The sequence below is a fragment of the Phyllobates terribilis genome, unplaced genomic scaffold (genome assembly GCF_046119375.1).
Source record: "Phyllobates terribilis strain yellow unplaced genomic scaffold, ASM4611937v1 Scaffold_3__8_contigs__length_932513732, whole genome shotgun sequence".
Lineage (NCBI taxonomy): Eukaryota > Metazoa > Chordata > Amphibia > Anura > Dendrobatidae > Phyllobates > Phyllobates terribilis.
In genome coordinates, this window is record NW_027362763.1 from 344,807,396 (window position 1) to 344,820,972 (window position 13,577).

At 39.3% G+C, this 13,577-nt stretch overlaps 1 protein-coding gene across 9 annotated transcripts in view; it reads left to right on the plus strand.

The window, feature by feature from the left end:
• Window positions 1–13,577, plus strand: part of LOC141259357 (uncharacterized) — a 374,844-nt gene that overhangs the window by 243,115 nt on the left and 118,152 nt on the right. For all 9 annotated transcript variants that reach the window (XM_073675221.1, XM_073675224.1, XM_073675227.1 and 6 more), the window contains 10 exons: window positions 1,361–1,597; window positions 1,747–1,869; window positions 8,515–8,640; window positions 8,824–8,949; window positions 10,675–10,800; window positions 10,916–11,035; window positions 11,848–11,981; window positions 12,062–12,226; window positions 12,317–12,463; window positions 12,567–12,694. In XM_073675221.1, the coding sequence (XP_073531322.1) occupies window positions 1,361–1,597; window positions 1,747–1,869; window positions 8,515–8,640; window positions 8,824–8,949; window positions 10,675–10,800; window positions 10,916–11,035; window positions 11,848–11,981; window positions 12,062–12,226; window positions 12,317–12,463; window positions 12,567–12,694 (1,432 nt within the window). The remainder of the gene's footprint in view (window positions 1–1,360; window positions 1,598–1,746; window positions 1,870–8,514; window positions 8,641–8,823; window positions 8,950–10,674; window positions 10,801–10,915; window positions 11,036–11,847; window positions 11,982–12,061; window positions 12,227–12,316; window positions 12,464–12,566; window positions 12,695–13,577) is intronic.

Sequence of the window (13,577 nt, forward strand, 5' to 3'; positions counted from 1 at the left end):
AGAGAAGCATCACATGATTTTTCAAACAGTGCCAATACTTTTGTCCACCCCCTTTTTTAGTTTTGGTGTGGAATTATATACAATTTGACTTTAGGACAATTCTTTTTGTGTTTTTTCATTGAAGACAAATTAAATGAAGATAATAATACCAAAGAATTTGTGATTGCAATCATTTTCAGGAAGAAACTGAGTATTATCTGACAGAATTGCAGGGGTGTCAATACTTTTGGCCACCACTGTAGGTATTCATACAAATATTTTCATATATTTACAGGTATTGATGAATGTGCAAATAATTAATCTCTGTGTTCTGAATAAGCATTACACAGTTCTCAATATATAAATGCATAGATGTGTGGGGTCATCCATAGTGAGAGACACTGGTTGTAATGATTCCCTCCTCAGTGTGGTTCCCCTGCTCACCAAAAAGAGTCAGCTCTTTTGGATTCCTAATGGATCCTTATTATGTATGTGTTCATCCCAAGTGAAAACAGAAGCTGTCAAATAGTGAAACTCCCCAGACACTTCCGGCTCTTTCTCTTAAAGGGCCAGAGATTTCAGCACTAAATTAGTCAGAAAATGTTTTAAGTTTTCTAAATATTTATATATTTCAGAAAGGTTTATACTTGGTCTTCTTCTACTTTATGGGTTTCCCAGTTGTCTTTAAGTTATTTGGATGTACAGGTACTTTCAACTGCGCGCACTGGCAGATCAACTCACCGGGAAGTTGCTGCACAAATCTACATTTATATAAAAATATACATATGTATATGTAATGCTATACAACAGCTCAAGGCAAAGTTTGCGACCGTGACCGGACCTGTGCCGTAAGGGGGCCTGCCTATGCCTACTTCAGCTGAAGTGTATTACAGCACAGGCATCAGCCAGGATGGAGGACATTACTACAGGAAGGGGACAGGGCGCAGGTTATTATTTAGGAAGGAGACAGGACTAGGGACATCATTACAGAAAGGGGAGAGGAGGAGGGACATTATTATAGGAAGAGGCTAGAATGGGGGGCATTATTACAGAAAAGTGCAATGATGGGGACATAATTACACACAAGTCTTTATTGGATTTAGAACGCTACAAAGGCCCTTATATCTGACTAACATGGAGGTGGGGGCCCAGGTCCAAATTTTGACGTTGGGCCCAAAGGACTCTAGCTACACCAATGCATACTTGGACATCTTTACATAATGCAGTAAAGTTATTATACTATTATATCATGTTGAAATTGAAAACAACTATCAGCCTGGGACAACATCTTATACATATAATGAAGATGGCTGTCACCACTAAATACCTGCACAGTTGTTATGGCATTTTGCTTATCAGATTTTTCTACTCATCACTGCAGATATAGATGAATGCCTGGAAAATGAAAACTTGTGCCCTCTCCATTCAAATTGTACCAACACGCTTGGGTCATACAGATGTGATTGTCACCAAGGGTATGGTGGAGAAAACTGCACAGACATTGATGAGTGTAAAACAACTAACGACTGCAGTCCCTGGGCGGACTGTACCAACACTGACGGCTCCTACATCTGTACATGCAGGGACGGGTACTCTGGTGATGGGAAGGAATGTACGGGTGAGCATATACGTTCCTTATCTCACATAATAGATGTCCGAGGTTCTACAAGTACAAGTTTTACAGCTGGACGCTCTGTACATGCTACAATTTATATAATAACCTACTGTGTCTATCAGCAAATACATTTTCTTTATATAATTTTGCAGATATCGATGAGTGTTCTGAAAATGTCACCATTTGTGGGGTAAATGGATCCTGTATGAACACTAATGGCAGCTATGAATGCTCTTGTAATACTGGATTCATACTTGTAAATGGAACCTGCGAGGGTAAGTATACGGCTGATGTAATATCATATCACATTGTAATAAAGTTCTACACCAGCGGGAAAACTTACCATGTAGCCTAAAGATGGAGAGAAGAAAAAATGAGGACAAGTAAGATTATGACAACTTGTGTTTTCCATTTTTAAATGGTCCGATCACATACAATAGTGTTCTAGCCAGAGAGGCACATAGATCTGATATAAACATGTAAGACAAGAATACCAGGTGAAATTCTACAACTAATATCATACTAATAATGTAATTAATGATAACCACGGTACATCAGCATACAACTATCAGTATAACAATGAGAGGCACTGATGTAAAAACTTCTCTAGGGCATGTTAAATCTGTCACATAGCAAATCAGTCACCTTAGCAATTGTCTAAACTGCAATAAATAATTAGTGGGTTGTTAAGAGTATCTGATGGACATTCCCATTACTATAATCATTATATGTATGATCTTAGAGTTGTATTTACTTTGATTTATTTGCTCTTGTTGCATTATCTGTAAGGGATACTTTATTTTCTCATGTAATTAACTTTTTTCTTTTAAAAAGTATTTTTTGCTTCTTCAACACCTTTTCATGTATTATGTTTTTATGTGAAGCACTTCATACTCTGTCTGATTTGTTTGGTCCTTGCTCACTTACATCTCCCTGTGTACCTTTATGTTTTTAAATTAATTCTGAAAACAGTGATGAACCCGCACCTCGCCACCCCGCCTGACATTACTGTTACGTCAGGGGGATCACGTGGTACGGTGTCCTCACTTGCCCCAACGTTCCCCACCCCTTGGGGACATGATTAAAAAACCACAGAAGAGTCTGCATAATCTCATAAAAGATATATCACCACAATGGGGAGACTCATTGACAACTAGCAAAAGGGCATCGCAAAAACAACTGAAAAAAGGGGATGGGAAAAAACACGACATAAAGCCCATAAGCATTTGTTTGATGTAAAAATATATATATCTTTATTAAACGTATCTTGGTAAAAAAAATCTGTTCAATTGCATAAGGAGTCTTTAACACCAATGGCCATGTACAAGAAAAAATGGACGTAACAACCCGCCAGCCCTTATGGCATAACAGTACCGTCAATTATTGTCAATGATTACATTCACATGCTCCAATCAAAATTATCACTCCAACATTCCCACCAATTTGGGGCAGTTGGTAAACCATGATTAAATGTGTAGAATAGACTATATAGCTACCTTACATATAGGAAGCCCAGAGCGTACCACTGGCTGGATTGTGTACATCCACCCCAACGCACGTTTCGGCGAACTTTCGTCAGGGACTATATGGCAGTGTCAGTGTCATCCTTTTTAAATGTGCCCACACCAATCACCACGTGCACAGATCCAGATATCCGTGTTCTGATCAATCTGTTTGAGGACCTTTGATGACGCTTATCGCGTCATGACAGGCGGAGCGGCCCATGGCGTCGGCATCACAAGGTACCCGCATCATGATCAGCTGACCGCGACACAGGTCCTCACGATGAGATGCCGAGGGGCGCGCCGCAGGCATGACACACATTCGTACTTCGGCTCTACCCCTTGGGGACATGTAAGATCAGCTTGGCACAGTTTCAAACAGACACCCCCGGTTCACACAGGTCCAAGGAAGCATGGGGAGGGAGAGGACGTGGCCCATGCAGTCGCTGACATTGCGCCACACTCACTCATTGGCTGAGAGGCCCCTTTCACTAGTACCAGTGAAACAAAACTCTATCAGCTTGGTAGGGCTGCCACCAGTTCCTCGTTAGATGTAAGCCTGGTCTGTTAATATTTATTAATAATGTTGTGAAGACCCGGGATCTTCGGTGGGTGTAATGCTACTCAGACAACACAGGGTGAGGGTAAAACAGCGTGGAAATACTTTATTGAATCACAAAGCGGATAATAAACACATAGAACAGTCCCAGCAAATGCTCAATATGGTGCATTACACAGTCTCACCCTTCCGCTCTGCCAGCCTGGGATAGAACAGCCGCAACTTTGGAGACTTCCAGGGACGACTACTTCAACCAGTGGCCCCCCGCTTCTGGCGGGCCCCCACAGAGAGAAGGGAGGAGCAAGCTTAGGAAGTTAGCAGTCCATTGAGGTACAAGACCAGGAGACCCGAGGGTCCAAATCTGACCTCTCCAAGAGTTTCCAGGGGGTCAGGTGACCTGTGGGTCCCTTCTGGGAACTCCAAATGTCTCCATGGGTTATAGGTGACCAGTGGGTCCCTCCTAGCAACCCAAAAACAACATATCCATGGGGCCAGGTGACTTCTTCGTCCTCTCCTCGACTCCCCAAAATGTATCCATGTCTCTGATGGTTAATGGAGCAGATCCGAATCTTTCCAGTCAGGGCCGGTACCCTTAGGCTAGAATAATCTAGAATTCAAATCTGTGTCTTTTTGGTAATGCCATGCAATCCATCTGCTGTCCTGGAGGATGTCTCTCATTCTCCTTCCCAAGACTCCCTCTGTCTCAGAAACACATGTCTCTTCTGCTTCTCTGGGCTCAGCCCCCTGAATGGCAGAGCTGCTCTCACCCTCCTTCCCCAAAGCTTAGTGTGTATATAACATATCAGTGGTAAAGGTGTAGGGCTCACCTATCATTGTTTGAGATAATCTATTTACATAGTTGGTATCACAGGGGCTCTTGTACATACACATCATTGTTTCAGAATCAAAGAGCAGATAACATTCCGGGTTATACAAATAATAGCCTATGTTAATCAGCTAAAGAAGAACAGAGATTAAAGAGTCAACATAAAAATAAAGGAATGCTGCTCTTGCCATCAGAAAGTATGTCTGGCATAATTAAGATTTTACTCTGTATCGTCACAGGTGTCCCCTCCCAGACTAAAACACCAGCTCTCATCCATCCCAGAAATGGCGCATCCATTAGATGCGCCAAATCTGGTTCTTAGCCTTGGCTCTTCCCACTTGCCCTGGTGCGGTGGCAATTGGGGTAATAGTTTTGGGGTTGATGTCAGCTGTTTTATGTCTGCTGACATCAAGAACAGGGGTTAGTAATGGAAAGGCGTGTACTGTATATGACATCCTCATTACTAACCCCATTGTGAAAATTAAATAAATACACACACATGAAAAAGTCCTAAAGGCTATGTTCACACACTGCGTATTTGCTGCTTTTTTTTACGTGCAGGTATTTTCCTGCAGTTTTTACCTGTGTTTTTTTTCGCAGGTAGAAAAAACACCTCCATTCACACACTGCGTTTTTTGCTGCGTTTTTTTACGCATGCGTTTTTTTCTGCAGTGTACACTACAAAGACCGACAAAGTTTGTTGAAAAAAAAAAAAAAGAAAAAAAAAGTGTCTACTGAGAAGAGATTATACACTGGAGTATACAGCATGGCTAATCTGTTGAAGGTGTCCATGCTCATCACACGTGAGCAGCGGTGGGGAACCAGGAACAAAGAATCCCAAAATAGTGGGATTTTCGGTTCCTGTTTTCCCTAGGGCTGCCCCCGTGTGATGTCACATCCTTCATTTCTCCTGCACCTCCGTAAAAAAGCGCTGGAATTACGCAGTGTGCGAACACCGCTGCGTAATTCCATCGCTTATAATGGGAACAATATGGGAGAAAGCGCAGGCCGCCGTGCGTAAAGAATTGACATGTCAATTCTTTACGCAGCTGCGCTTTCACGCTGCGTAAAATTACACAGTGTCTGAACGGCAAAGTGAATTTCCCATTCACTTTGCCGGCAGACACAAAGCACATTGCGTATTTTGAAAAAGCGCACGCAAAAAAGAGCGCAAAAATACGCATTGTGTGAATGTAGCCTTAATTGGACAAAATACACATTAAAAGAATCCTTTATTTGAAGTAAACACTCCCCACTCTCTTTTACCCTTGTATTGCTGTAAAATTAAACATAATAAAACACCATATTGCTCACCTGTCCAACGACAATCCATTTGTCCCACAAAGAGGCCAACTGTGTTTCATCTGGATTGCATAATGCGACCGCTCAGCCGTGAATCAAGTAAATGCTGAGCGTGATAGCGCAGCTTCATTGACCTGCGGTGACGTCATTGAGGTTACCACCGGTCAGAGGCAGCAGTTCTCAGGCTCAGTGTCTCCTGGATTCACAGCTGAGCGGTCGCATCATGCCATCGCTCAGCCATGCAATCCAGATAAAGCAGAGTTAGCTTCTTTGTGGGACAAATGGATTGTCGTCGAACAGGTGAGGAATATGTTGTTTTATTATTTTTAATTTTACATTAATAATTGGGTAAAAGAGGGTTAGGAGTGTTTATTTCAAATAAAGGAGTTTTTTCTGTGTGGTTATATCAATCAAAGGACTTTATTCAGTGTGTGTCTTTTTTATTTAATTTTCACTACGGGGTTAGTAATGGGGTGTCTGATAGACACCTCTCCATTACTAACCCCCGGGCATGATGTCAGCTGACATTACAAAGCTGACATCAACCCCACAAATATTACCCCACTTGCCATTGCACTAGGGCAAGTGGGAAGAACCAGGAAAAGTGCCAGAATTTGCACATCTAATAGATGCGCCTTTTCTGTGGTGGGTGAGTGCTGCTATTTTTAGGCTGGGGAGGGCCAATACCCATGGCTCCTTCCCATTCTAATAATACCAGCCCCCAGCTGTCTGCTTTAGCTTGGCTGGTTGTCAAAAATGGGGGGACATCACGCAGTTTTTAAAAAAAAAAATATTTAAATAATTTAAAAACATAGCATGGGACCCATCTACTTTTTATAATCAGCCAACATAAAGCTGACGGCTGGGTAAGGCAGCCCACAGCTGTCAGCTTTAATTGTGCTGGTTAGCACAAATAGAGCGGAACGCATGTCAATTTTTTTTTTAACACAGTGTACCCCGGCTAATTAAAGCCATGCCAATACTTGCCATGGCTGTAATTGAGCCGGAAGTTCCCACACCGGCAAAGCTTGTTGATTGGCTGCACTGCGGCCAGCAAGCTGTGTTTTCACTTAACTGGGGCTAGTAAACCAGCCCTAGTTACAAGGGATATAAAAATGTATTTACATATTGAAACGCCCCCAAAGATCTTTTCTGTCCATTTTTCTGTGTTTATTTCAATAAAAGGACTTATTTTTCTGTGTGTCTTTATTTAATTTTCATTATGCGGTTAGTAATGGGGCGTCTTATAGACACCACTCCATTACTAACCCCTGGTCTTAATTTCAGCGGACATAAAACAGCTGTCATGAACCCCAAAACTATTACCCAAATTGCCATTGCTCCAGGGCAAATGGGAAGAGACGGGCAAAGTGCCAGAATTGACGCGTCTAATAGAAGAGCCTTTTCTGGGGCAGCTGCAGACTGCTATTTTTAGGCTGGGAAGGGCCAATATCCATGACCCCTTCTCACTCATTCCTTCATTTATTTTATGTGTAAAATAAATGAAAAAATAATAAAAATAAATAAATGAAAAGCATGTAAATATATATAATGTTACAAGCCCGCTCCTGTTGAAAAAAACCTGTCCGATACATAAAAAAAATTGTCACAGAAAAGGGAACATGTTTTTAAATGTATTTCAGTGGTCTTTAAAAATTTCAAATGTGAAAAACACACACATATTTCCCATATTTTCCTGTATTGCCCAATATTACAAAAACAGAAAGAAAAAAAAAGAGAATATGACAGTGACATAAAAATGAAGACCCAAGCATCACGAAAAAAGGATGAAAAAATTCTAAAAATATTCGGACAAGAAAAAGCTTAACAGTTCTTTAAACTGCATGTATGAAAAAATGAAAATGTGCCTGTCAGGAACGTGGATAAATGGCCCTTTCTTGAACTAGTAAAACACAATAAATCAATACAAAAATGGTTACAACAGTCTACATAATTTTTAAGGTTGTATTCACACATGGCACTTTGGTGCATTGCAGCTGAATAAGTCTTTTAAAAATCCATTTGGTTGCAGAGGAAAGAACGCTTAAAGGGGTTGTCCACTACTCAGACAACCCCTTTTCAATCACCATGTTTTCCCCTTAGAAAATAATAACAGCAATACTCATCTCCAGTATGGGTGTCGTTCTAGCGGTGTTGGCATCGTCTTTCCTTGTGCTTGCATGACATTTTTAGGTCACGTGATCCCTGCACCCAATCAGCTGCCGCTTCAGTCCCTCCCCCATTTAACTAATCAGACATCTGGAGGAAATGAGAGATCAGTCACAGCTCTCGCTTCTTTCGAATCTCAATTACATCCCAAGGAGAGGATAATGAAGTGGCCACTGATTGGACGCAGGGATACTATGGCTCTGGAGAGCCAGTGACAACACAGCTGGAATGGCACCCGCATCGGAGGTGAGTATACATGTTATTATTTTATAAGGGGGAAACATAGTGATTGAGTAGGTGTTGTTTACCAACCCCTTTAATAGAAACAATTAATAGAACAGATGAATTGAAAATTTTGTAAAAAACTTATGTGAATATAACCCAAAACAGCGACATGCATAATCTGGATAGAATGTGTTGTACTGTCGTGACAGAAAAAGTCATAAACATTTCTAATATTACTTTTTGTCCTGTTTTTATCATCATGTTAGCATTAACAGCTATTTATAGTGATATAATATTCAATGCAATTATGGTAATATCTTCATTTGATTAATTTTAGATATTAATGAGTGCTCTAGTCCTGAATTGAATAATTGCTCAGAAAATGCCATATGCTCTAATGTGGCCGGATTGTTTTATTGCCAATGCTTGGAAAACTACACGGGAGATGGTGTTAACTGTACAGGTAAGCGACTTACGGGTTATATTTATTTATGGTGACAAAAAAGTCGTTCATTTTATACCAATTTATATTTCAAATAAAGTCAGATTCCTTATTAATTAAGAAACTAAAAAGGAATGTGTTTTTCAAAAATAGTATATCTAATGTCACAATTTAATTAATATACCGTATATGTTTTTTTAATAGTTGTTGATGAGTGCAAGCTAAATACAACATATTGTGAACACAATTGCCTCAATTTCGCTGGTGGACACACTTGCACTTGCAATGAAGGCTACAAAGTGAATGAAGAGAATAAGTCCAAGTGTGATGGTACAGTGTACTTTCTTATATATTTTTATACATCTTTTGGTAGCAACTTATCAGCTTTTTTCAGATACAAATTAAAAAAAACATAAAACAAATTATTTTATACATTTATTAAAATGTAGGTGTTAATAAAAATAGTTTCATATACTTGCAGATATTGATGAATGTACAAATAATTCCTCTCTGTGTTATGAAAATGACACATGTTTTAACATACCTGGAAAGTACAGATGCGATTGTAAACCTGGGTACAAAGAAGATCACAATAACAACTGCATTGATAAGTTAAAGACTAAAGCTGCTTTCACATGTTGAGGTCATGTTGCTTTTTTTTCAACAATTGCTGCAAAAATGCTTTGATTTTACCAAAACTGTGGCAAAAAGACACCATGGCTGCAATATGTGAGCATAGCCCGATTGCCAAGTAAGTAATATTAAAGGAGGTGCAGAAGTAGTAGTCATAAACATGTAAATCTACTGAGAAAATAAAATAGAGAAACAGGGGAGAGAAGAAGCGCAAAATAGGGTCTTATCCAGTGACAAAAGGGTATAAAAAGTAAAAAAAATGCCCTCATCTGATAGGGTTGTGATAGTCACAACGTCTCTAGAAAGCATTTCAAGGCTGCTGCGGGGTCACCAATAGGATCTGATGCAATTGAATGAGGAATGTGGTGATTCAGAATCTGCGCTGCCAAAGGTCCAAAGTACGATCAAAGACAAAGATGAGATGTGAATGTGGTTTATTTCGTCAACACATTTCAAGGTTTTTAAAACCTCTTCATCAGGACAAAACCACAATCAATCAACAATTGTGATTCGGTCCTGATGAAGAGGTATTAAAACCTTGAAATGTGTTGATGAAATAAACCGCATTCATATCAACATTCCTAGCTCAATTGTATTAAATCTGTTCTAGCACAGACCCAAAATGCACAAACTGGCCGCGGATCTCCCTACCTGTGCGTGACAGCTTCAGGTATATCTAGGAGGCTGTCATGCTCTGTGGCCAGTCTACGCATTGCAGTCCGAGATCCATGGATATCTGCATGAGCCCTAAGATACCAGTATAATAGATTTCACATGGCATGTGGGGATTTTCTTACAGATTTTGTATCGGGGCCTAAATGATACAAGTTACTCCTTTATAACTATTAATTAAAAAACAAAATGTATGTTAATATAAGAAGAGAATAAACTAACTTTCCCCTGTTCCCTCCTAAATACTGTTCAGAATCTGCCCCCTACTGTTCATCTGTTTCTACACCCTCCATGCACATGATAACTGCACTCGGTAATTGAGTATTGCACTTGAACATACAGGCTGATGACCGGATCATACAGCTTTATATGATAATCCCGACTTATTATAATTGCCTGACCTGAAATAACAAGCACTTTTCACCTACTGTGTCCCCCCATTTCCTTGTAGATAGTAAGCTTACGAGCAGGGACTTCACTCCTGATGTAACTGTTAAACTGTCTCACCTTGTATTGAATTTATTGTTTGTACATGTCCCCGCTTAATTGTAAAGTGCTGCGGAATATGTTGGCGCTATATAAATAAAAATTATTATTATTATTATATACAAAAATATCTGGATTTAAAGAGCAGCAAAAACACAATATCAAATGTATTTGAACAACGGGGGAAATGAGCATACCCTACTCTGAACCATTTCATTATGATTCAATTATTTTACTTTACTGATGTTGTTTTACATTTCTTAGATGTCAATGAATGTGCTAATATAAGAAGTCCATGTGCTGAAAATGCCAATTGCACTAATTTACCTGGAAACTTCTCCTGCCTTTGTATACCTGGATATGAAGGTGATGGAAGACTTGAGTGTACTGGTAAGTACTTGACACTTTTCTACTGTCACTTTTACATACCTAAATGTTTGCTGATTACTGCTTCTGTTTATTAATGCAAATGTGACATACTAAATGGTGTTATAATATTTTTTAGCAATAACTACCACCACTGATTTCCCACGGACAACGCCAAGCAATAATGAAACATATTCTACTATATCAACTACAATAAGCACAAGCACAATATCAAGCACCACTGGAAATGTCAATGCTTGTAAGTATTGAAGAAAGGGTGCATGTCACTTGTCAATATACATTTTGTTTTTTACATTTATTATGTAAGGTTTTTTTTATGTAGCAGGATGAGGTCTTCAAATGCCACAATCTATCACCTGTCCTGAGAATAGGTGATAACTTGTTAAATGGTGGGGGTCCAACCGATCAGCTGGAAACTTTTATCATTGTTAGAATGGAGCAGCAATGCGCATGCTCAACCATCACTCCACTCATTCGGGCTGCCGAGCATTGCACTTGGCGTTTTTTGGCAGCCCAATAGAGAATGAATGGGGCGGCGATTGGGCACCCAGCCATCTGTTCCTTTTTTCCCTATTGGAGATAAAAATTTCTAACTGCTCAGACCTTTGCCATAGGTTAGGATAGATTATCACCTATCCAGTGAATTGATGATAACTTGCTTAAACCGGACAACACTTTTAAGACTCCATATAAAACTATTAAAAGTGATATCCCATCTTGGAATTTTATGACAAATCACCAGTATATTCCATAATATCATGGTAAATGATTGCCTGATTACTGATATCCCCACCAATTATACCGCTAACTAGTCTTTACTGCATCTGAGCCTTTAATTAAAGTGGAGTCTGTATTACTGTTTTTCTAGAACTATTAAATACACATACTTACTGACGTGAAACACTCATACCGGACATTTCGTTCTATTTTTCAGATATTTGGTTACAACTTTTTCTTGCTTTTTATAGAACAGATAAAAAGAAATAATAAGAAATGTTCAGGTGATTATTTTTTAATGATATCAAAATAAATGTATTTTTTTCACTGCAGCCATTCCCCTTTTTCCATATGGAACAAGTGTACATGATACCAACTACAACCGAAGAACAATAGATTTTACCTCTCCAGTTTTCCAGCCAAAAATAGGATTTCCCTTTGGAAACAGTTTAAAAAACTTTATCTATGTAAGTATAAATGTTTGGGATCAATGCTTTATCTCAGTCAATAGATGTGAGATGTTAATCTTAAAATGTGCGTCTTATAGTACACAGACAATGGTCTGATTGTGTTCCCGAGATCCAGAAACAGCATATTCTCATATACTAACCCACCAGTCAATGGATTCAGTGAAAAATATGATTTGGCCACCATTGCTGCATTTTGGAGTGATGCAGACTTGTCTAAAGGTGTGGGAACTACTTACTACCAGGTAAGTTTATGACACTGGTTAATTGGTGAAGGGAAGTGAAGAGTGTAATCCACATAGTGTAATGAATATTTAATAATTGTCCCTTTTCAGGAATACACCAACAATGATGGCATTGTCATTCCTGAAGTTGAGAACACTATTAGCAGAAATTTCAAGATCTCATACACAGCTCAGTGGACATTGAAGATTACCTGGGAGAATATTTCTGCGTATCCAGCAAAGGAAAACGACAACAAGGTGAGAAGAAACTCTAATTATAGTACAGAACTTAGAAAAATTAACCATTATGGTGCCCTGTACATTTCTATATAATAACATTATGTATTCTTCTCATTTTAAGACCAATATATACCAGGCTGTGCTGACCACTGATGGATTCCAGGCCTTTGTGCTTATTCTGTTTAAAGATGGTGGAATGAATTGGGATGAAATAGTTCGTTACCCAAGACCTCTAATTGGCTTTTGCAGGTAAGATATATATTATTGGCTCAGACTATGCAAAGTGCCTCTTCAGAGAAGAAGAAGACTTGAACTGTAGTGCCTCCTATTGGAAGTAGCAATCCTAAAAGTCAATATTGACCCTTTAACGAGCCTTGCCATATGACTTAGGATAAAAGGGTTGATATTGACTTTAGGATTGCAACTTACAATATCTAGCACTGGCGTTCAAGTCCTCTTCCTCCCTGAAGAGTCATTTTGCATATTTAATTTCCCAGAGGAGGATTGCATGGCTTATAAGCCTCCTTACACTGGAATACCAAGCTGGAATGATCAGACCTCAAGTAATATTAGTAATAACTAGTGCCTATAAGAATAGTATGTATACTCATAGTATCAAACGAGAATCCATCTGCGATGTGGAATAAACCTAAAAGCAAGTATCTGATCACGATACTCTGCTACTTAAAATTTTTCTCTGTTCGTTGTACTTTATAGTTAATTAAATAGCCTGGACTACATACTGATTACACATAAGATGATGTGACTGTGACCGCACCCAGAGGTGAAGGAGGCCTGCATGTTGCCACCTTCAGTTTCAACTGTATTTGCATTCTCAGGACGCTGATACAGATAAATATTATAAATGCTTTCCCTCCCCCTCTACTCAGTGTCGCAAAGCTCACATTATCAACCTCCACCCCCTCTGCCCTGCTCCTGTGTCTAATCTATTCCCAGCCATCAGCAGTAAGCATGTAAATGTGGGATAAGAAAAATATATCTTTGTACCGTGTTAGCCAGTAGATAGTAAAATATTAAGATTTGAGAGTCCTCAGTGATTGATACCTTTTAATGGCTAATTGAAAAGATGGTAACAAATTGCAAGCTTTCCAGACTACTCAGACTTCTTCAT